Consider the following 23,805-nt stretch of genomic DNA (forward strand, 5'->3'; position numbering starts at 1 on the left):
AGAAAAGTAAAATGTAAAGTAACTCTGATTTAGCTGAGGTTATATAATTGAAGCCCAAAGTGATGAGGACTTGGGATCCAACTTAATGTAGCCAGTGCTGTTTTAAAAGTACTTAGTAATCTGTGATGTTTGTCCTTTCACCAAGCAATGAATTTATATTGAAAATATGGTGTTAAAGTAGGACCTAGAGTGGAGAGTAACTGATTATTTCTGTAGAAACCCATCACCACTGACCTCTTGGGTTGACACCAGGCTTGTTAATCTTTGCTTGATTTCTAGACAGTTGAGTTTCTAGTTTACCATTATGGTGATGGTAAACAAATTTGGGTTTGTTAAGACAGCCGCTCCTCTTTTCTGTCTTCTTCCAGTCTGTGGAGCATCTCTAAAAGTTCTTTGATCTGGTGTAACTGCAGGCCTATGTGGAACCAGCTACTTCTGTTTACACACACACACACACACACACACACACACACACACACACACACACACACATTTTTCTCTCTGTTAATACCAACCTGCTTCCTCCAGAGAGCATAGAAATGACAGAATATGGGAGAGAATCTTCACATGTAGGTGGCAGCAGAGAATGATAAGGTCATGAGACTGGTTGGCCTGAGGCCAGGAGCATTGCAGAATTACAACTCTATCCGCGGGGCCAAACCTGCTGTCATCCCTCCTTTGTCATTTTTTCTTATGTTAGTGAATCCTAACTAACAGAAAAAGGAGAGGTCTTCTGAGCGCAAAGCTGGTATCATTCATGGATAGGTAGAACTGACTTATGAAAAACTGATAATCTTTTTTGAAGTATAATAATGTAGGAATTAGGATGTAGCTTAGTGTTAGGTGGCTTATACAAGGCTATGGGTTCAAAACCCAGTACCCCCCCACACACACACCCCACTGGTCACTTCACATTTGTATTGAAAAATAAAGATGATATAATTAGAATAAGGACTGTTTTTAATAAATGTACAATACATATTGTGAGATGGTACTCTGTGAGTGTGTGTATGCATGTTATAATTTTGAGCATGCTACACAAGTGTTCTCCCACTGAACCATTCTGTCAGTCCCCTGTGATTCTCTTCAAGCAGGTAATGACTGAATACACACTGAGTGTATCACATGTTCCAGGCTTCATGGTGTGCTTATGGTAGAATGGCATGCACATTACCAAAGGAGGAAGCAATTTCTTAGTATCCCCTCGACGAGTAAAGTAGAAGCAAATCTTGTTTTTTCTTAGTTTTAGTTCAATTTGTATAGTTAAAGGGACAGCTAGGATTGTATTCTTGCTCATGCACATCTGGTTTGGGTTTGCACAAGAAATGTCGTTCCTTTGCTTGCAGTGTTTCTAATCTCTCCCCTGTCTACTGGCTTCAACTAAGTAGAGTCTCTATGGTGCAGAAAGGATTGCTTTCGTTACCTTTTTTTTTTTTTTTTTAATTTGTGTTTGATAGTAGCATCACCATTAAAAATGGTTATTATATTCCAAAAAAGCTGATGAGAATCAATTTTTCTTTGGATCTTGTATGAAAAGAAAACAAAGCAAAACCTGTCCATGAGAATGCTAAAGATTTTTCTCCCTGGTGTACAGCCTTTCTCTTCCTTTGTCTCCATAGTTGACACCTGAGCTTTCCCAGTGCTAGAGATGTCTGGAAGAGATCACCATCCCAGTACATGTGTCTATCACATAATCAGTTGGGTGGAGGGGCAGGAGATTCATTATACTCTTGTGAAGATTGTTAAGCAAACTATTTTGAAATAATTTCAGAATTAAACTTGTGGGAATGTGACAGCCCACCCAATTTCCCTATTAATGCTTCACTGACTTTGCTGCCATCCTTCTCTTTTTGTACCCATTGTCATTGGTGGTTTGGGGGACCCTTTTAAAACTAGGCTATCCACTCGGCACTCTTGTATCTCCAATTCCTGCAGAGTAAGCTTTCTAGAAGGAAGGACCTTTGCTAATGTAATCATTCAGTTGACCAGCAGCAGGCAGGGGGACTATAACCTCATGACAAGGGCAGTCATGCCTCTGAAGATTCCTCACAGTTGACTAGCTGCCAGATCCTGTGCTTCTATTCTTCTCCAACCTGATGTTTCTGGTTCATCCAACATGGTGTCCATCTATGTGGGATATTAAAATTGATTACCTGGTGATGTTACCGTCTATCAAGTTGTACCATAATGGCACAATTTGACTGTTTGGACTTGATTGGTACTATGTGGCAGAGCCTTCTGAGAATCTTCCAAAACCCTATTCCTCACAAAACATGAACTTCTTGTGAGTTGCAGTCTCTATGATGACTCCTGTCTAGGTCTGGCTACCACTGTGATTGTTGCCAGAGAGTTATTGTCTCTGTTCCCCGTCTCATAGTTTGCATTTCACTTGGGAAAAGCTGCAGCATCTCTCTTTCATTTCCTGTGGTGGTTTGAATAAGCGATGTCCCCCATAGGCTCATGGATCTGAACACTTGGTCCCCAGTTGTGGAACCTTCAGGAGGGGGACATTGTTGGAGGAGGTGGGCTGGATTTGAGGGTTTATAGCCCTACCTCACTTCCTACTTTCTCTGTTTCCTGTAAGCGGGTGAGATGTGAGCTCACAGTCTCCCGCTTCTGCCTGTACGCCTTCTAGCCTATGTGGACATCTAGCCCTCTTCATTCAAAGTAGACTCTAAGCCAAACTAAACTTGTAAGTTGTTTTTGGTCATGGTATTATATCACAGCAACAGAAGAATAACCAACACAACTGGATATACTCCTGGATTTCTGCTTTCTTCACTAGCCTTCAGCAATAATGCATTTTCATTTGTGTTGGAACTCCTTTTGTTCCCAATTTGCCTGCAGAACACCTTCAGGGTGATTTCCACTTCTCCTTTACTGCTTTGGTTTATTCCTCATTTTTAGTATTTCTTTGGTACTGGAGGAAGTTCCCGAATCACTGATTGTTTATCCTTCCTGTGACCTGGACTCAGCTGACGTTCATTTTTGTAGAAAATGGTCTTTACAGCTGGGATCTGGGTCCTCAGAGTTCTCATTGCTGTCACAGTGTCATTACCTGCGTGCTTTCTGAACGGGAAGAACTGGGTAGTAGATCCGTGCTTGTGTATACACATGTAGACATGCGCGTACCGTTGTCTGAAGGTCCAGAGGCACATAGGTCTTGGTAGGTAGAATGAGAGGGAACAAGAAGTGGGTGAAGCTCTGCTGAAGGAGCAGTTCATGGACATCTACTCTCATCCATACAGGGACTTTCCTAACTGTACTTTTCTGTAGCTATCTGTATATAGATGACACATACTTCCTCATTAATGTGTCAATTATACTCTATATATAGATAACACAATTACTCATTAATGTATCAGTTATGATCTATATATAGATACAATTAGTCATTAATGTATCAATTATAATGTATATATAGATAACATACTTCCTCACTAATGTATTGATTATAATCTAATACTTTACATTTGTTCTGCATTCACATGTTTTCTTTCCTCTCAAGATGTGTAAAATTTAGCTGTCATTATTTTCTTTTCTCCCTTCAATCTTGGGGATTAAACCCAGAGCCCTGGACATTCTGGACAAGTGTTCTACTACAAAGCTACATCTACAGCCTTCATTAGTCCTAATGGACTTACTGGTCAGATCAGATTTTCTTATTCCATCAGTCATTAAAGTAATAATCTGTCTGTCTGTGGCTATCTCTTTCCACTTACTGATCAGCTCAGATTTTCTTTCCTTTTCTTTTTTTTTAAGTTTGTTGGGAAGGGTAAACTTAACATTTTTTTTTATATAATTTAATTTAATTTTACATATCAGCCATGGGTTCCCCTGTCCTCCCCCATCCTGCCCCAGCCCCTGCCTTCCCCCCAGCCCATCCCCCATTCCCTTCTCCTCCAGGGCCAAGACTCCCCTGGGGATTCAGCTCAACCTGGTAGATTCAGTCCAGGCAGGTCCAGTCCCCTCCTTCCAGCTCAAATTTTCTTATTCCATCAGTCATGTAAGTAATTATCTGTCTAGCTTGTGGCCATCTCTTCTCTGTTTCCTACCCTCTTTGAAGCGCATGTTAGTGTTGGCTGTGTAGAACTTATGTTGTCTTTCTGCTGAGAGAGGGAAGAAAAGAAGTCTAACAGAAGCCATAAGGGAGTTGTTGTTGTTAATGTTGCATTTTGGCTTTTTGAAACAAGATTTAATGAATCCCATTATTTAACCTTAAACTCACCATGAAACCAAGAATGGCTTAAATTTCTGGTCTTTTTGTCTCTATATCCCAGGTTCTGGGATTAGAGATGTGCCCACCGCATCCCTCTAGTAGAAAGGATTAATACATTATTTGATTAAAAAATAACAAATGAGAATATGAAATTAAAGTTTTGTGGACAGATACTTATTTCACTACGTGGTTTCTGATTTCTTATTTATTAATTAAGCACTCAGTTTAACATAAAGATGACATTTACTGCTAAGATTGTCTTAATTCCTGGCTTGTTTTGTCTTATTTTAGTAAAAGAAAAAAATGACTTTCTTAGAAGTTCCAAGCTGTAATCTCGCCAGTCAGGAGGCTGAGAAAAGGAGATTTCTCTGTGTTGAAGTCCAGTCAGGGCTACATAGTGAGTTCTAGGCTAGCCTGGGCTATAGTGTGAACAACTGTCTCAAACAAAAGTCTTAATAAGGAAAACATAGATTCCTTTATTCAGTAATTTTTGAATGCCTGCTAGGTTCTTCATGTTACATAATTTTTTTTCTGTTCTCAGTGACTTTATATTTTAATTAGGAATTCAGAAACTGGAGTATTTTCACTGTGTTAATTTCTGCTGTGACAGAGAATGAAAAAGGTGTAACTGAAGTGACTTGCTCTGAGGAGGAATGGGTACATCAGAATTGAATGTGTGTGTGAGTGAGTGTGTGCATGTGTGCATATGTGTGAGTGTGTGCGTGCGTGTCTGTGAGTAGGGAAATGCCCCTCCTTCAAAACAGACATTCACAGTCTTTGTCTATAAACAAAATAGGACAGAGGGATTGACTGTTGTCCACTAAAATGCAATAAAAATGACAGGGCTCCTTTAAGGAGATTTCATTTTATGCATTCGGAGAGCAAAGTCTTCATGTGTCACAGTTCTTACTGGAGGCATCTGACATATTTAATGAAGGAGGACCACACACACAAAGGCTGTAAAGCAATAAATAGGAGCAGGGAATGGCTGGGATTGGTGACAGAAGGGTGAAGGGTAGGGTGGGGAATGAGAAAATTGTAGGTCGCAGCAGAACAGAGGTCATCAGCATACACTTTCTATAAAGGGGCAGGTCATAAATATCTTCAGCTTTATGAGCCATCCAGCAATGTTGTAACTAAGCTCTGCTTTATGGCATGAAGCTGATATCACTCTGAAAACATAGTTACATCCAAGTCACACTACTGATGAAGGCAGGGAGTAGGTGACCGGCTGTAGTGTGCTGACTCAGGAGGACCCAGACTTTATTTTTTCATTTGTTTATCTGCTTGTTTTCTTAGCTTAATTCATCTCCTACAAGAGGGTGTCTGTGTCCATAGCATATATCAAATACTGATTAGTGAGTGGAGAACTCATTAGAACTCTTGAGATCCAACTTTATTATTTTCTTTAATGTTAGAATTTAGTGTAAATATAAGCTAACCTCAGAGACCTATTAAACTATCATGTTTAATGTTCTGTTTCTGTTTAAATCATTATGGATGTCTTAGTCTTTATATATGTATGTATTTTTAAATACTGAAAGAGTTTTGTGGCAGTGGATACTGCTTGAATAAAAGGTTCTGTTCATTTTTGAAGCAGTTGCTAGGTAGCTATTGATAAAGGAGGTACATCAAGAAGTATAAATAAATGCACTCTGAGAGTTTACCCGACATCTCTGCATTTGTACGTTGGACAAGCATGTTGGAGGGTTAACAGAATAAAATAATAAGATTGTTCAGTTTTACAACTTGAATGAGGCTTAATGATCTGTTATTTTATTTGTCTGATATTTCACTGAGAAGTAAATCAGTTAACAAGCAAAGCAAAATGTAGTAATTGTGATACAGACAATGAGTGGTGAGTTCCTCTTGTGTTTAAGCACAGTGAGACAGGGGCACTAGAGAGTTTATTGCTCATGACAACGTATAATCATAAGGAAGATATTTCTAGCCATCATCTAAATGAAATAGTTGGCAGTTTTGACTTTCCACTTGAATAGATGCTATGTTCTCTGTGGAATACATCTTGACCTACTTCCAGTTCTAGGGGCTGAACATGACCCCAGTGTATTGGACAGACCAGCGTGGGCTCTCTTCCCCATTCCTGTGCAGCTGTAATGGGCCCGCCCTTAATTCTCCTTTCTCTTGTTCCTTTTCTTCAACTATCCTACTTGTCACTTGTTTACCTTTAGGGTAAAGTTCAGGCTTTCTTGGATATCATCCCAGTCAACATGGCTGTAATCTTTCCATCTTGGTCGGTCTAAATATTCCTTTAGTTAAAAGAGATGGCTGTATATTGTGTAAGTCGTTATTAAACACTTCACAGTGAAGGTGACCATTTCTTCCAAGAGTGTTTCCCCCTTGAATTAATAACACTTTTTTCATTGTTTCAAATTTTTTGTTAGTGTGTGTGTGTGTGTGTGTGTGTGTGTGTGTGTGTGTGTGTGTGTGTAGAGAGAGAGAGACACCAGGGCAAACATGGAGGTCAGAAGACAACTTCTAGGAGTCAGTTCTCTCCTTCCACTGTGGCTTCTGGGGATCAAACTCTGGTCTTGAGACTTGCAGAAGCAGTGTTTGGCCTGCTGAGGCATCTTGCCTACCTGACATGTTTTACCTTAGTGTTAAGCACTGGTGATGCTTCATCCTAACACTGGAACTTCTATTGAAGACACTTTGACTATTTAATCTGATTAGATTTTTGTAATGCGAACATCACTCACTGATACTCTACAAGTGTTGATTGTTCTGAACTTGGCTAGGTAGGAAGTGAGACAATTTAAAAATACTAATCATTAACTTTGCTCAAAAACTTTTATGTACTTTATGTTGTTTTAAAGGGTGTAATAGGAATGCAGAGTCTTTGAGAATCTTCCTTCCTTATTTCCAGAATCTGTTATTTTAAGAGTCTTATATTAGAATCTTACGTAGAAAAACGTAAATTGCTGTTGCTAGGATTGAGTTCAGGGTCTCATGTATGATAAGCGTGGGCTCTACCATTGAGTCCTATGCTCAACTCAACATCAAGGAACCTGGGACATTGGCTATGCCATTTTCAAAAGGTTACATTGTTTCAAGAGCAAGTTACAAAACAATAGTAAAAGAAAGGAATTTAGAAGGGTTGGACTGTTTTTCATAGGGTCTCCTGGTTGATATAGCCTTTAGATTACACTTCAAACATCAGTGATTCTTTATCTCTAAGAGGTTTGCAATTTCATCCTCCTTTATTAGTGTGTTAAGTGCAGATGGTAAGTTCAAAGAACTTTATGTAAAATACAACATTAAAATAATATCATTTTGTTTCCAGTGGGATTATGAAACCTGGCCTCAATGCCATTCTTGGACCCACAGGCGGAGGCAAGTCTTCGTGAGTATAACGTACATATAAATAAGCCTTTTCTGTTCATTAAATATGCCATTTACATACACAGGTGTTGGTTAATTATTTGTCAGTGTACATCTGGTCTGGTCTTAAGTGCAGTAGGTAATATGGAGTTGAACTATCTCATGGTTTTGTCCTAAGGACCAGAAAGACTTACTAGGCCAGCTTTCGTAGTAGCACATGACGAAGTGATTTGTATATACTGGTAGATCATATTAGTGAGGAGGTAAAAGAATGAAGTAATATTAAAAATGAAGGCATGTAGAGAAAGTATAATCAGAGTCATGAATACTAGTTTAAACAGCATGTTGTCTGGGTTGTGATCTCCAAGGTCCATTGACTAAGAGGGTCATTTGAGGAGGCCTTGCTATTTAAGGCAATGTTTTCCTCCTTTTATATTTTGAATTTTGCTTAGCATATAATGAAAAGGAAGCTGAGAATTTAGAACATGTAAACCTGTTTTTTGTTTTGTTTTCCTTGTTTGATTTTTGAGACAGGTTCTCAACTATGTAGCCCCAGCTAGCCTGGAACTCACTATGTAGACTAGGTTAGCCTTGAACTCACACAGAACCTCTTGCCTCTGCCTCCTGAGTGCTGGTATGAAAGGTATATGCCACCATGCTTAGCCAATAAATTTGCTTTTCAAATATAAATTTAGCAACTAGTTAAGTTTTAACATTAGCAGGATTTGCATTTAGAGCATCTAAGCTATGTGGCCTTTGTAGAAGGAAAGAATTTCCTCGCAGCATTATGTACATGTTCTTTACAGGTTATTAGATGTCTTAGCAGCAAGGAAAGATCCACAAGGATTATCTGGAGATGTTCTGATAAATGGCGCACCTCAACCTGCCGATTTCAAATGTACTTCAGGCTATGTGGTCCAAGTGAGTATAAGTGAGTTGGGGCACTATAGTGCAAGTGCATTTGCTTATGGTTTAGTTTGCTTCCAGTTGAACGTATAACATGCTCATAGGACCAATATCTTTGCATCTTTTCATAATCTTCCATTACATTAGTGGTGGTGTTAAAGGGGAAGACAGAGGGGACCTGGAATATGACCCTTGTGGAGCAGTGGTGTCAGTTCTGGCTGCTGTAGAATTTTGAAAAAGCTTACCCTTCCTTCACCTTCTTTCTTCCCATTGTAGATGTCTTTGCCAAATCCTTCTACCAGGCAGCCTTGAAGTGTAGCAGTCATTGTATTACATGTGTCCAGTTTGGGTATAGAGCCAGGTGACGAAACTGATACCATTGAACTTTGTAGGTGTCTGTATATGCGGCTACTGCAGCTTAGGAGAGTGTACAGTTCACCAGTAGCCAGAATTTTATCTTGGATGTATTTCTTGTATGGATTGAACTATATATACTCAAATGATGGGTATAGGAAAGACTCATCTCTCACTAAAATGCCACCTTGCCTTAAGGATGACGTTGTGATGGGCACCCTGACAGTGAGAGAAAACTTACAGTTCTCAGCAGCCCTTCGGCTTCCAACAACTATGAAGAATCATGAAAAGAATGAACGGATTAACATGGTCATTAAAGAGTTAGGTCTGGACAAAGTAGCGGATTCCAAGGTATGAAAGCCCCTTCTAGTATGATAGATAGGAAATACCTTGTGTGGGCACTATAACCTTAACTGCAAGTCTCCTATAATGTCTGCATGATGAGAAAGTAAATGGTTATGTAAAATAAAGTGGAAATTAAGGTGAAAAAAAAAAAAAACCTAATAAGACTGATTCCTGGAAATGGAGTGTGGTCCAGCTGAGAAAAGTATTCCTCATATGGCTTTTTTTTATGCACCCTTCTACCAGCCCCATTCTTCAGGTCACAGCTTGCTCTGCATCCGCATTAACTGGTCCGCTGTCTGTTGAGGATAGTTCTGAAACAAGAAAGACAAGAATCCAAAGGTTCTTGCTCTGTCTGCATCATTTTGCTGTGATTTGGTTTTCAAAGTTGTAGTTGGTCACATTAGGCTTCACGTACAATCTGTGCAGTGTTCAAGGTACTTTTCCGTGGTTTGTTTTTTAACAGTTATATTCTCCTCCTTTCCTCGAACTCTCCTTTCTTCTTTATCTCCTGTCAGTGTGTGTTTCCAGACTCCTACATGCTAGGCTGCATTAGGCTTTCAAGAGTACCAAAATGGAGAAGCTGCTTCTCCTTTTGAGTGTTATACAGGATCAGGAAGGGGACTTGAGACAGTGGATGAACTTTACAAATAACTAATCCATCTAGTTTTGCTGAGCAGACATTTGGATATTGGGTGAAAGTTCAGTGGCTATAGCCTAACCCTCTCCTGCCCATAAGTATTTTACTCTGTTGAGGCAATGGATAGTGGTGATTACAAGGGAACTGTTGCTTCTCTTGGTGCTGGCCAGCAGTCTTTCATGGGCTGTGTATTTTGTTGGGAAGAATAACCTTGGGATGACACCATTTGATTTTATTTCTGAATCATTGTGTTTGCTTTGCTATGGCCCTGCATACTTGCTTGATTTTGTCTTCCCATAATAGTTTTCCTTGACTTTGTTATTCCTTCTTCTTTTTGTATGTATATGGTGTTGGTTATTGTTGCTTGGGCCTCATTCATGCTAGGCAAGTGCTATACTACTGGAGTATACCTCCATCTTGTTCTTCACCTTTAAACAGTCATTGCTATAAGTTGCTTGTTTGGATTTCCAGGAGAAATATAGAGAGATACTCCCTGACTTTAGAATTAATGTAATGTAAATTATGAAGATATTTTATTTTGTAAAACATTAAGCATAACAAACACGGAGAAAAAGAGTCTGTTTACTATAATGTTCAAACTGTTAGCTAAAATGATATAAATTAATGATATAATTGCTAATGCTAATTGTATAGATTTCTCAGTTGTTAACATCTTATGTCATAATCTCTTCAGCTATATCTTACTGGAGTACTTTAAAGAGAACTTCATAGTCCTTCACACCTCAATACTTGTTATGTACCTGTAAAAACCAGGCATGAGACCAGGAGTGCAGCTCAGTGGTAGAACATGTGCTTAGCACGTGCAAGGCCCGAGATTCTATCACTAGCACTTAAAATGAATAAAGAAACACAGAGGAGGATACTTACCTACTTACCACAATACCATTATCAGCTAACAAAATGAAAAAAAAATCATATCACATTCATTCTCTTTTGCCAAATTGTCTTCAAAAGTTTCTTGTAATTCAGTTTTTATTAGGACCCAGTTAAAGTTCTCAAATTACAGGAGATTATAGCTCCTTGGATTTGTGTGATTTCAGAATCATTTCCCACCTTCTGCATCCCTTCTCCCAACCCTTCCTAGTACCCTCCCCCACGTAATGACAATGAGCAGTTTTGAAAAAGTTGAGCCAGTTTTTTCTGTGAAATATCTCACCTTCCAGGTTTGTACGAAAGGACTAGTTAGGAATTCTATGGTGAATTTGTATACAGACAGCATCAAGTTGGAGACAGAAAAGTACTTAAAATGGTGTAGAATGTGAATTTTCCTCTTCCTCCTCGTCTAAGTCCACTTAGGGACTATCAGGGGGAGAAAGAGAAAGAGACCTAGGTGCTGGGTGATGGAGAAATTCTTGTCAGCATGCTCCCCTGCCTCTTTATTGCCTGTTTTAGACTAAAATTGTACTGTACCTTGGAGTGTTCTCATCCTTTTGCCACCTTAAAACAAGTGTGAGCTGAAGGACTAGCTCAGTTGGTAATCTGCTTGCCCTGAAGGCCTGAGGACCTGACTTTGGGCACCAGAGTGCATGGAAAACAAGCCTCACGTGGTGGTGCACATTGTAACCTTAGCACTGGGAGGCAGGGACAGGTGGACTCCCGAAACCTAGCCAACTTGGTGAACCCCCAGTCAGTGAGAAACACTGTCTCAATAAATTGGATGGCTTCTGAGGAAGAGCAAACTATGAAAACCATGGGCTCCATTTCATGTCAGGCCACCTTGCAGCTCTAACCAGAGCCTTAGTTTACCCATCTGATGAAAAAGAAACTTCCCAGGCATTTTGCTGTTAGTAAACCAATAATCTTCAGAGTAGTGACGATCATAAAATAAAGTGTCTCTACCAATGACAGGTGATAGAGCATGTGCTTACAAGACTCTTGTGGAGACAGTTCAGAGACCATTAGGGCTGCACAGGTCTGTCTACCAAATGATGGCGACCGTGTTCACTCTCATTGATAAAGATGGCACTTACTTTAGGTTGGAACCCAGTTTATCCGTGGTGTCTCTGGAGGAGAAAGAAAGCGGACAAGCATAGGAATGGAGCTGATCACTGACCCTTCCATCCTCTTCCTGGATGAGCCCACAACTGGTTTGGACTCCAGCACAGCAAATGCTGTCCTTCTGCTCCTGAAAAGGTAAATGCTACAAGAGCACTGATCTTTCATTTTTAGCATATCTGGTCACTTGTGTGTGGCTGGTGTTCTTTGTGCAGGAGATTCAGAAGTAAACAGTCTTCTCCTTCTTTGTCAAAGGGAAAGAAGTGATATTAGGAAAGATTAAATAAGAGTATAGGGGACAATAGCTGTGATGGGGCTGGGTTGCTCTCTTAGTTATTTTTTTCTTTATTTAGAAATTTTTATTCATTTTTACATACCAGTCACATATCCCTCTCTCATCCTTCCTCCCACTCACTCCCAGCCTTCCCCCCAACCCAACCCCCTATTCCCTTCTCCAAAAAGGTAAGGCCTCCCATGAGGAGTCAGCAGAGCCTGATACATTCAGTTGAGGCAGGTCCAAGCCCACCATAGGTAATGAGCTCCAAAAAGTCAGCTCATACAACAGGGATAGATCCTGATCCCACTGCCAGGGTGCCCTTAAACAGACCAAGCTACACAACTGTCGTACTTATGGAGACAGCCTAGTCCAGTCCCATGCAGGCTCCACAGCTGTGGGTCTAAAGTTCATGAGTTTCCACTAGCTTGGTTCGGTTGTCTCTGTAGGTTTCCCCATCATGGTCTTGATGCCCCTTGCTCATAGAATCCCTCTTTTCTATCTTCACCTGGACTCCTGGAGCTCGGCCTGGTGCTTGGCTGCGAATCTCTGCATCTGCTTCAATCATTTATTGGATGAAGGCTCTATGACAGGATATTCACCAATCTGATTACTGGGGTAGGCCAACTCAGTCACCCTTTCCACGATTGCTAGTAGTCTAAGCTGGGGTCATCCTTGTTGGATTTCAGCTTGGCCATCCCATTCCCTTATGTTCTCATCCCCCATTCCCTACCTTCTATTACTCCCCATCACCCCCAGTTTACTCAGGAGATCTCATCTATTTCCCCTTCCCAGGGTGATCCATGCATCCCTCTTAGGGTCCTCCTTGTTAACCAGCTTCTCTGGAGCTGTGTGTTGTAGTCTGGTTATCCTTTGCTTTACATCTAGTATCCACTTATGAGTGAGTACATACCATGTTTGTCTTTCAGAGTCTGGGTTCCCTCACTCTCAAGACCCAATGATACCACTCTTGGGCATACACCCAAGGAATGCTCAATCATACCACAGGACACTTGCTCACCTATGTTCATAGCAGCATTATTCATAATAGCCAGAACCTGGAAACAACCTAGATGCCCCTCAGCTGAAGAATAGATAAAGAAAATGTGGTACATATACACAATGGAGTATTACTCAGCAGTTAAAAAAAAAAAAAAAAGACATCATGAAATTTGCAGGCAAATTGATGGAACTAGAAAATATCATCCTGGGTTGCTATTTTAAATAGCAGGAAGGTCAAGGAGGATCTGGTGCATGGCCATAGGACCTGGGAGTGAGATCTAGCTGTATCTAGCAACAGAATCTGGCTGAAGGGAATAGCCAGTGGCCCCAAGGCAGAAGATGCTTGATATGTCTGGAACATTAAGTAGACGGGAGAACCTAGTTACCTTAGAGCAGCACATATTAGGGAGGGTACAGTTAAAATGAAACACCCCAGATTGGTGGCTTAACGTCAGAAGCCAGTCTTTTCAAGCCCTGCTGTGGAAACTTACCATCTGCAGTCTGGTAAATGACTATGCTTGTATAGGTCGAAGTGCGGTCCTGGAGTCCTCACTGGGGACTCCTTGAGGATATGCTCGTTCCGGTATCACTAGTCCTCAGACCCGCTCCATGAATCAGGCCTCACACATCTCCGCTCCTCCTGGTAGCTCCTGTTGCCTTCTGGCTGTTTAGTTCCTGACAGAAGGCTGACAACTTAAGACAAAGGGCTGCTAGTTTTCATTCCCTCCAATAATGCCCCCTGCCTTTATCCCTCCATCCCCTGCCTGTGGACCATTGTGACAAGTTCAAGACCAAACCAGGATGTGTTTACCCCAAACTTGTGGACCTATTAGCTTCCCTGATTCTCTTCAAACTGGCCAGTCCTCAATGAGGAGAAAATCCCTTCCAACATCCTTTACAACTCCCAGTTCTCAGTGAGAGGCCAGGGTTTAGCATCCACATTCCTAAGCAGAGGGTCCTTCTGTGTGCCCTGCTGTATGTGTTTCCTCACCTTAATAAAAGCCTTTTTTTTTAACCTTTTGTGTGTGTTTCGTGTGTGTGTGTGTGTGTGTGTGTGTACATTCTCCCAGAGATTCTTGCTGTGGGATAATGCTTTTGTACACTGGTTTAATAAAATGCTGATTGGCCAGTAGCCAGGCAGGAAGTATAAGTGGGATAAGCAGACAAGGAGAATTCTGGGAAGAGGAAAGCTGAGTCAGGAGATGCCAGCCTACTGTCCAGGGAGCAGCATGTAATGGCACACAGGTAATGCCACAGAACACGTGGTGACATATAGAATAACAGAAATGGGCTGAGTTTAAGTATAAGAGCTAATCAGTAGTTAGCTTGAGCTAATGGCCGAGCAGTTTTAATTAATATAAGCCTCTGTGTGTTTACTTGGGTCTGAGCGGCTGTGGACTGGGCGGGACAGGAAAACTTCCAGCTACAGATTCTGATTCAGTGTCTGTGAAAACTGTCTCAGTGTCTGCATTTGTCAATAAACATTCTAGTGCACTTTATCTGCCCTTGCTCCTTAAGAAATCATGGCTGAGTTTGTTTGTTTGGGGTTTTTGTTTCTAAGGATTTAGTCCAAGGCTTCGAATGTGCTAAGTACTTTATTTACAACTGATCTCCAAGACTGCAGTACTCCCAGATGCCCTAGTTTTTAATAAAAGCACCAAGATTCATTTCCCTGGATATCAAGCAGATACCTTGAGATGAGCTGATACAATATGTATATGTGAGAAAATCAAATTGGAATTGAGACAGATGTGCTGACAGCAAGAATAAAGTATTTTTTTTAACAATAAATGTAAGGATGAGGATCTTAGTGACTCATTATTTCCTTCTTATAACTTAGGATGTCTAAACAGGGCCGAACAATCATCTTCTCCATTCACCAGCCTCGGTACTCCATCTTTAAATTGTTCGACAGCCTCACCTTATTGGCCTCTGGGAGACTCATGTTCCATGGGCCCGCCCAGCAGGCTCTGGAGTACTTTGCATCAGCAGGTATGGCTAGTTGATTCCATGTGGTGTGGCTCCTTCCTTCACAGACTTGTGGCTGGAGCAGAGAGTCTACAGGAGTGTTGTTTAGTCTTCATCTAGGCTCACCATGCTTCCTCCATTCTAAAATACTTTATGTTAGTAGTTTTCTTCATTTTGTGTGATCTTTAACTTTCCTGTGTTCTTTGAATATCTGTGACATCTGTGTCTAAGTGTATCTGTGTCAGGGGCCTGTGCTGCATCTGTTACCCAGTCACAGTGGCCTTTCCCTGAGAGTGCAGTAGTTAATCAGTAGAGTTTCAGCAGTTTGATGAGTTGAACAGTGTTGGGAAGACCTAGGATTGTCGTCTCCTTGACTATAGGGCAAATCCCAGTTTTTCAGTTTTCACCAGGCCTGTGATCTTATGGTGCTTTCCTGAGGGTTCATAGAAGGATGCTTAACCTTCTAGTAACATTACGTTGACAGTTTAGTCTGTGAGTGGGTCTGAGTGGGACTTACCTCAAACCTCACTTTGATGAGCCTGCTTTTTTTGACATTTCTGATTTGCTTTCTTCTATTTCAGATTAAATTACATGATTTTTTGAGATTTATTTACTTTAATTGTTTATGTGTATTAGTGTCTACATTATATATGTGCTGTAGGGCTGGCACCCTGAGAGGTCAGAACAGAGCATTGGGTCCCCTTAGTACTGGAGTTACAGAAGGTTCTGTGCTGCTGTGAGTGCTGGGAGCCAAACCTGGGTCCTCCGCCAGAACAAGCACTCTTAACTGCTGAGTTATCTCTTCAGCCCTGTGATTCCTTTTTGAATGCAGTATATATAATCTTTTTCATTTTAGAGGTACCTAGCTATGATTATAGATGATTCTTCATGACTTCAAATACAATTTTAAATATTCATTATCTGTCATTCTTAATTTTAGAAACTTAATCTGTCACTTAAAATCATTGAGCATATCTTGGTTAAGAGCTCTGGCCTCTCTCTCAGGTGACCCTGGTTTGATTCCCAGAACTCACAGGATGACTCTCAACTGTCTGTAATTCCAGTTCCCAGAGATCCTCCATCTCCTGCCTCTACAGATGTGGTACACAGATGTACATTCAGGCAAAACACATTGAAAGAAGAAAAAAAAAAAGATTTTTGAGGAAAAAATAAAATAATTGTTCCCAAATGAGTGGGGAGCTCAGTGTCTGTGAATTTGAGACAGACTTTAGGCCAATTTTGAGAGGGCTGTAAAGTTGAGATCAGAGTTAAAACTGTGCTGTACTGTCCATGCTCTCTTGAGAAGGCTGCCCCAAACTTGCACTCTGTTTGGAACTGTGGCCGTGTGACAGATGAGAATTACAACCTCTCCACTTAGCTGAAGAAGCAATAGTAATGATATGAGTACCTGAAATCAGCGAGTGTCAGGATGGTTAATGTTTTCTTTTTCTGGCCTGAATTTAGATCTTGAGAGGAAGTCTATAAGCACCAGAGCGTATCAGTAGCCTTGTGCAGGTCATAATTTATGGTCAACACCAATGTAAGATGTTCTCAAGCGTCCAAAATTCCTTTTGAGTTGTTGGAATATTTATTAACTATTTAAGAGCAAAGGGTGTGTTAGTGAAGGGAAAAGAATGGGAAGAGGAAGAACTTGTTAGATTCTGTCTTCCCAGGCCTCTGTTTTCTGAGACCATCAAGTTTGTGTCCTTGTATTGCCTTCTTTTCTAGGTTACCACTGTGAGCCCTACAATAACCCTGCCGACTTCTTCCTGGATGTCATCAATGGAGATTCTTCTGCTGTAGTGTTAAATAGAGACGAAGAAGACCAGGAAGGTATGTGACTTTTGTAGATTCATACAATAGTGTCTGTTTGGTTTGATAAAACCACAGTAGTATGTCTCATTAAAACATGCTTTTGTAGGACAGCCAGAACTATGATAGTGAGATCATGCCTCAAAACAAGAGAAAAAGATGTTTTTAAATGCATGTTAATTCAGTGTTGTAAAAGTATTCAGTAGACAGACTGTTATCGTTAAGTGCTTGGGTATTAATTTAATTTGTAAATGAGTGTTTTCCTTCAAAGTGTCAGTTGTAGGGCAACTTTCCACTTGAAAATGATTTTTTTTAAATAGTGCTAGTCAGGGTTCTCTAAAGGAATAGAACTGATAGATTGGCTATGTATGCATATGTGTATGTGTGCATATGTGTATGTGTGCATATGTGTATGTGTGCATATGTGTATGTGTGCATATGTGTATGTGTGCATATGTGTATGTGTGCATATGTGTATGTGTGCATATGTGTATGTGTGCACATGTGAATGAGAGTGGCTTGCAGGCTGTGGTCTAGCTAAGTCAAGAATGACTGTCTACCAACAGAAAGTCTGACAATCCAGTAGTCATTCAGTCCATGAGGCTAGATATCTCAGCTGGTCTTCAGTGTGTGTTAGACTCCTGAAGAAGTAGTCTCTAACGCCAGTGAAGAAATCCTCAGCAACAAGATATATGAACTTGCCAGTAAGAATGATGACAAGTAGACAAGAAGCAAGAGCTTCCTTCTTCCATATCTTTTATATAGGCTGCCACCAAGAGATATGGCCCAGATTTAAGGTAGATCTTCCCACCTTAAAAGATCCAGATTTAGGATTGGTCTTCCCACCTTAAATTAGTCAACCAAAAAACGTTACTCACAGGTATACCCAGCCACTTGGGTTTTAATTAATTCCAGATGTAGTCAAGTTGACAACTAAGACTAGCCATCACAAGTGTTTTATAAACCAACCAGACATGGTGGCTCAATGCTTTAATCCCACCCCCTAGTACTTGAGAGGCAGAGGTAGGCAGATACCTGTGAGTTCAAGGTCAGACTGGTCTATAGGATACTTGTGAGTTCAAAGCCAGCCTGGTCTACATAGCAAGTTTCAGGCTAGCCAAGACTACATGATGATCTCCTATCTCAAAACAGACAAACAAACAAAAAACAAAAACCCCAAGAAATGGCACTTTATACATTTGTGCATAGTAGAAGGCAAAAAAAAATTTCTAACTATTCGAATAATTACAGTCTAAGCTGATAGAAGAGGACAGTGAGTTTTCTATATCCCTAAAATGTGGCCATGCACAGGTGAATAATTGCTGATTTCCTGATGTGTAAATCAATAATGGCATATGTAATTTTACTATGTTGAGAGTGTTTTACTATGTAGCCTTGGCTGTCCTTGAACTCATTATGTAGACCAGACTGTCCTCAGCTTCCCAGAGATCCACTTGCTTCTGCCTGCTGAATGCTGGGGTTAAAGGCACATGCCACCATGTCTGTCACCACTCCAGAGGCAGTGGGATCTGGGAGAACGGAGCTGATGAATGAGATGAACCAAAGTCCCATGCACTAGCCAACTTTACTCAGGGCCTCGGACAGTTTATACTCTGAGGGTTAAGAATAGTCATGAGTAAAGTTCTCATGAGTTCAAGCTCTACACAATCACAAGGACAAGCGCATGTGGAAAAAAATAAAAACCCCAAAAACGTGTTGTTTTTCCATAGGGGCATAAAAAAGGATAGTTTAAACATTTAATTGAATAATAGCAGCAAGCAATAATGAGTGATCTGAAGTAAACTCACTCCTATCTGCTATACCTGGGAGGAGCACAAAGACACTTTCCAAGAACAAGTCTGTTTTGAAGAAACTGAAGTCACAAGGCATCTTAGTTAGGGTTTTATTGCTGTGAAGAGATACCATGACCACAGCAACTCTTACAAAGGAAAGCATTTAATGTGTGTGGCTTTAATTTAGTTGGTTCAGATGTTTAGTCTATTGTCATCCTGGTGGGAAGCATGGTGACAGACAGGCAGACATGGTGCTATAGAGTAGCTTAGAGTTCTTTAACTGGATCCACAGGCAGCAGGAAGAGACAGTGAGACACTGGGCCTGGCTTGAGCATCGAGACCTCAAAGCTCACCCCTAGTGACACACTTCCCCCAACAAAGCCACATCTATTCCAACAAGAACATGCCTCCTAATAGTGCCAGTCCCTATGAGCCTATGAGGTCATTACTTGTCTTGTTTTCTTGGAGTGTTCTCACAAGCACTCAGAATTCTCCTTACACGACTTCATTCCTGAATCATGTTCTAACATATGCCCAGGCAACATATATATACACAATACATACATGTATCCATTGTGTGTATGTGTGTGTGTGTGTGTGTGTGTGTGTGTGTGTGTGTGTGTGTGTGTGTGTATGTATGTAAGAATTAAGAGATTATAGAAGTATGGAACCATAGAAAATGAGTCAAACTAGTAATGGGTTAATGTTTCATTTCTTTATCCGCATTTTTCTAAAGCAAACAAAACTGAAGAACCCTCCAAGAGAGAGAAGCCAATAATAGAAAACTTAGCTGAGTTTTATGCCAACTCCTCCATCTACAGAGAATCAAAAGCTGAATTAGATCGACTTCCACGGGCTCAGAAAAAGAAAGGAATATCAGCCTTCAAAGAGTCCACGTATGTCACCTCCTTCTGTCATCAGCTCCGATGGATTGCCAAGCGTTCATTCAAAAACTTGCTAGGGAATCCTCAAGCCTCGATAGCTCAGGTAACCTGGCAAATGCCAGTCATGCTATGAAATATTCACAAGCACAAACATGGTTCCTGCTTCTTCTTCTCCTGCTACTATTATTATATATGCTTCAGGATTTTATTGATTTTCTAGTTATCTTTCTATTTTTCTGTCATTTCCACTGTATCTTAATTAACAGATACTGAAGTTTCATTTTCAAATTGTAAACAACACTCTCTTCATGCTTCTCTCCCCTGAGTAGTAAAATTTGGTGAAAGACATTCTTAGTTCATGAGTGTCCAAAATAGACAGTTGGTGCAGTTTGTCATTTGTGCTGCAGCTTATCTACCTTTGCATAGGTTTTTTTTTTTTTTATAATCTGTTTTTTACTTAAATAAGCATTGAGTTGATAGAATGTTTTATGGTGTTACAATGATAAATCTTTTCTTCTGTTTGTAATAGCCGAACTCTGGTTTGAATCAGTTAGTTATTTTCATGATTTAGACTTAGCATGTAACCAGAGGTAGTTGTATTTGGAAGATCTCAGAATGAATGTGGTATCTGTAGAAAAATATTTCACCTGTTTAATGTGCTGTGTCAAGTTGTGTATCAATGCTGTGACAACACATATTAGCCACCATAGCAGGTGCACCTGGTAAAGAATGGGTGAGATCGCAGGGGTTCTTTCGACAGTATGACTAGAATTGGTTTGAGAACCTAGGAGCCTTGAGGAAACATCCGAAGAAAGATACCTGCAGTGTGAGCATAGCAAGTTTGAATGCCAAGAGACAATGCAAAGCGCATACTTTAGAATATTGAGTACTCCTAGAAGTTATACTTTGGAACACTTAGTATATATGTGCAAACTACATATTGATAGAGCTGTCAGAATTTATTTTATAAGTTTGGCCTCCTTATAAACGTAGAAGGGTTATAAAAATATTCTAGGGAGGGTTGGGTTATTTAGCTCAGTGGTAGAGCGCTTGCCTAGCAAGTGCAAGGCCCTGGGTTTGATCCTCAGCTCAAAAAAAAAAAAAAAAAAATGCCAGGGTAATTTTTCCCCATCCTAAATTTCTATCTTAATAGCAAAGAGATTTGTAATTCTCTCCTGACTGTGGTATTTCCAAATCACTCCTCACACTTCACAATTCTGTTTTTCTACTTTACCTTGCTTTTGCCCAAAATGACCTTCACAAACTACTTTATGTCAGGCTGGAGAGATAGCTCAGTGGTTAAGAGTACATACACACTTCTCTTGCAGAGGACCAATGTTCATTCCCAGCACCTTCATCAGGGAAATCACAGCCGCCTAGAACTCAAGTTCCAGTAGGAGCTGACACCTTTGGCCTCCTTGGGCACATGCTGTCATGGGCACTAGTGTGTATGCATTCACATGTGCACGTGCACATGCACACACACACACACACACACACACACACACACACAAACACACATATTTTAAACTAGAAGAGCTGGCCTTTTCATAAACACGAATGTTATGATGCAACTATATAGAATATTAATATGCTTATAGCTAGTTTTAGTTCTGTTCATGCTATACTTTATGTTTTGATACTGCTAAAGTACTAAGAATTTTTTTTGAGTTTGAAATTCCAAGATATATAAATGAATGTTTTGTTTTCTTAAGCTAAACATTCCTTACATTTTAAGAGTTACCTGTGAATTTTAACCCTTGCTGCTTGAAGCATCCTTAAATATGCTTTTCTCCAAAAGTGATGCTGATGCAGACTCCTTGGGAGCAGTCTGCACAGATTGATTAGGTGAAGGAGGGTGACTATGTGAGGATGCAGAGGAAGCAACTCGTGTGTTGTGTTGACAGTAGGCCTTGCTTGCTGAGGTTGATGGAGAAGCGGTGAGAGAGGAGACAGATAACGAAAGCCTTGGATGCCCCACAGAAAGAAGGGCTTTTTTCTTTTTTGATTTTGGGGTTTTGGTTTGTTTTCATTTTTGTTTTGTTTTGTGTCAGTGATGCTGTACATTCCCATGTAGGCACAGGCTCTCCAGAGGTTGCAGAGGTGGAGCTCAGCTCACCCCTACTTCTTTAGCATGCAAAATTCCATTGTCAGAATTTGGAGGTGTGTGTGTTAATTTTTTTTAATCTTTAACATTAAAAGAAGGGGCATCCTGTTTCTCTTGACTCTCTTGTGTGAAGCTTTGTTCATTGGCACAAAAGTTTAGTTCATTTCAGTTCAGAGCTCTTAGACAACTTGAACTTCAGTTTGCTGTCAGAACAACCTCTTCAGGTTCCCCATTCGCGGAGCCAGTGTCTGACCTGTGATTTCACTGACTGCTGGAGCAGGGGGAGGAGCCTTAGGGGCTGATCTGTTGACTTGTCAGTTCCCTGACAGTAAATGCTTCGATTTTCAGTTTACTCTAGAAAGCAGTCTAATAATATGTTCTATCCCATACTTTCCCAGGGACCCTATCATAACCAAGTGTTTAAAGTTTTAAAATAATAAATAATACACAAGCATTTTAATCTCTAATGGAAATTCTTTTATTTTCATTTTTGTCTTGAAAAGATAATTGTTACAATCATACTGTCACTCGTTATTGGTGCCATTTACTTTGGTCTGACAAATGATAGAGCTGGAATCCAGAATAGGTAAGCAAATTTGGATTTTTCCCCCATTCTGTAGGATAGAAATTATCAGGGACTAGTTCTAAGCAAAAGGAAATTAGAAGGTATATTTTATAAACGAGGTACAGGAGTCTGCTCCAGAGGCAAAGCAGCCAAATTTGGGTCTTGATTTTGATAAAATACTGTTACTTTCTTTAAGCTTATGAATATTGATTAAGGGCTTAAACAACACAAGTTCAGGGTAAATGTCACTGTTTATTTGTGGGAAGGAATGAACTGGTGAATTGAAAACTGCAAGAGTTGGCTTTTTTGTACACACAAATGTGTATGTATTGATGTAACCATACAAAAAAATTAAATATATCCTTTTAACCAATTTTAAGTATGTGCAGTTCAGTGGCCTTAAGCACAATCACACTGCTGTATTGGTTGACAACATCCAACTCCAGATGAGTATTTTCCTTAATGGTTCCACCTTATCCATTAAATTAAATCTATTAAAGTAATTACTCAGTGCCCACCTCAACTCATCCCCTGGGCAGCATCATCCTACTTTGTGTCTCTAAATGTAACCACTCTACAAGCTTGCTACATGTGGTGTCATGAGTATCCTTTGAGGACTGCCTTATTTCCTTTAGTACAATGTCTTAACGGTTCATACATTTTGCAGTTTAATCAGAATTACTTTCCTTTGTAAGGCTGATTTAGTCGAGCGTGTGTGTGTGTGTGTGTGTGTGTGTGTGTGTGTGTGTGTGTGTGTGTTTGTGTTTACTCTCTCTATATATAGTCAGACTTTTCTTTCCTGCCAGCCAATTCCCAAATAACCACACAGAGACTCCATTATTAGTTATAAATGCTCAGCCAGTAGCTCAAGCTTGTTACTAGCTAACTCTTACAACTTAAATTAACACGTATTTCTCATCTGGACTCTGCCATGTGGCTTAGTACCTTTTCACAGTATGGCAAGTTCATCTCCTGCTTCCTCTCCATCTCCTTGAGACTTCCGAGACTCCTCCCCTTCTTCTTCAAGCTGTCTTTTTGTCTTTAAGTACTGCCTAACCTGTACCTGTACAGTATTGGCCAGTCAGCTTCTTTATTAAACCAATCAGTGACATATATTCACAGAGTGTAAAGGAATATTCCACATCTTTTGCATCCCTGCTTTCAGTTCTTCCAGGAACCTTACCAGTAGAATTGCTAAATTGTGATAATTTTTTGAGGAAATGGTGCATTTGTCTTCCATAACAGCTGTACCATTTTACGTTCTTGGTTTTAGCACACAAGTGTTTCAGTTTTTCCACATCATGAATAGTTATTTTTAATAGTAATATCAATTTGATATTTAAGAAATACTTAATAGGCAATAGTCCTTTGTCTATTTTTTTAAATTTGTTGTTGAGTTTTAAGAATCCTTTATTTTTCTGGGCAATTTTTTCCTTATCAGATAAATGTTTTACAAGTATTTTCTCTAATTCTGTAGGATATTTTCTCTCTGTGTTGGTAGTATCTGTTAATGCATGCATGATTTTGATTTTGGTATTGTTTGGTTTTGTCTATTGCTTGTGAGACAACTTCCCTGTATAG

At 40.1% G+C, this 23,805-nt stretch overlaps 1 protein-coding gene across 5 annotated transcripts in view; it reads left to right on the plus strand.

The window, feature by feature from the left end:
- Nucleotides 1-23,805, plus strand: part of LOC118580615 (broad substrate specificity ATP-binding cassette transporter ABCG2) — a 101,760-nt gene that overhangs the window by 64,071 nt on the left and 13,884 nt on the right. For all 5 annotated transcript variants that reach the window (XM_036182458.1, XM_036182459.1, XM_036182461.1 and 2 more), the window contains 8 exons: nt 7,524-7,583; nt 8,368-8,482; nt 9,020-9,172; nt 11,800-11,957; nt 14,936-15,087; nt 16,792-16,896; nt 19,405-19,655; nt 22,163-22,245. In XM_036182458.1, coding sequence (XP_036038351.1) covers nt 7,524-7,583; nt 8,368-8,482; nt 9,020-9,172; nt 11,800-11,957; nt 14,936-15,087; nt 16,792-16,896; nt 19,405-19,655; nt 22,163-22,245 — 1,077 coding nt within the window. The remainder of the gene's footprint in view (nt 1-7,523; nt 7,584-8,367; nt 8,483-9,019; nt 9,173-11,799; nt 11,958-14,935; nt 15,088-16,791; nt 16,897-19,404; nt 19,656-22,162; nt 22,246-23,805) is intronic.

Source organism: Onychomys torridus, chromosome 3, assembly GCF_903995425.1.
Source record: "Onychomys torridus chromosome 3, mOncTor1.1, whole genome shotgun sequence".
NCBI lineage: Eukaryota > Metazoa > Chordata > Mammalia > Rodentia > Cricetidae > Onychomys > Onychomys torridus.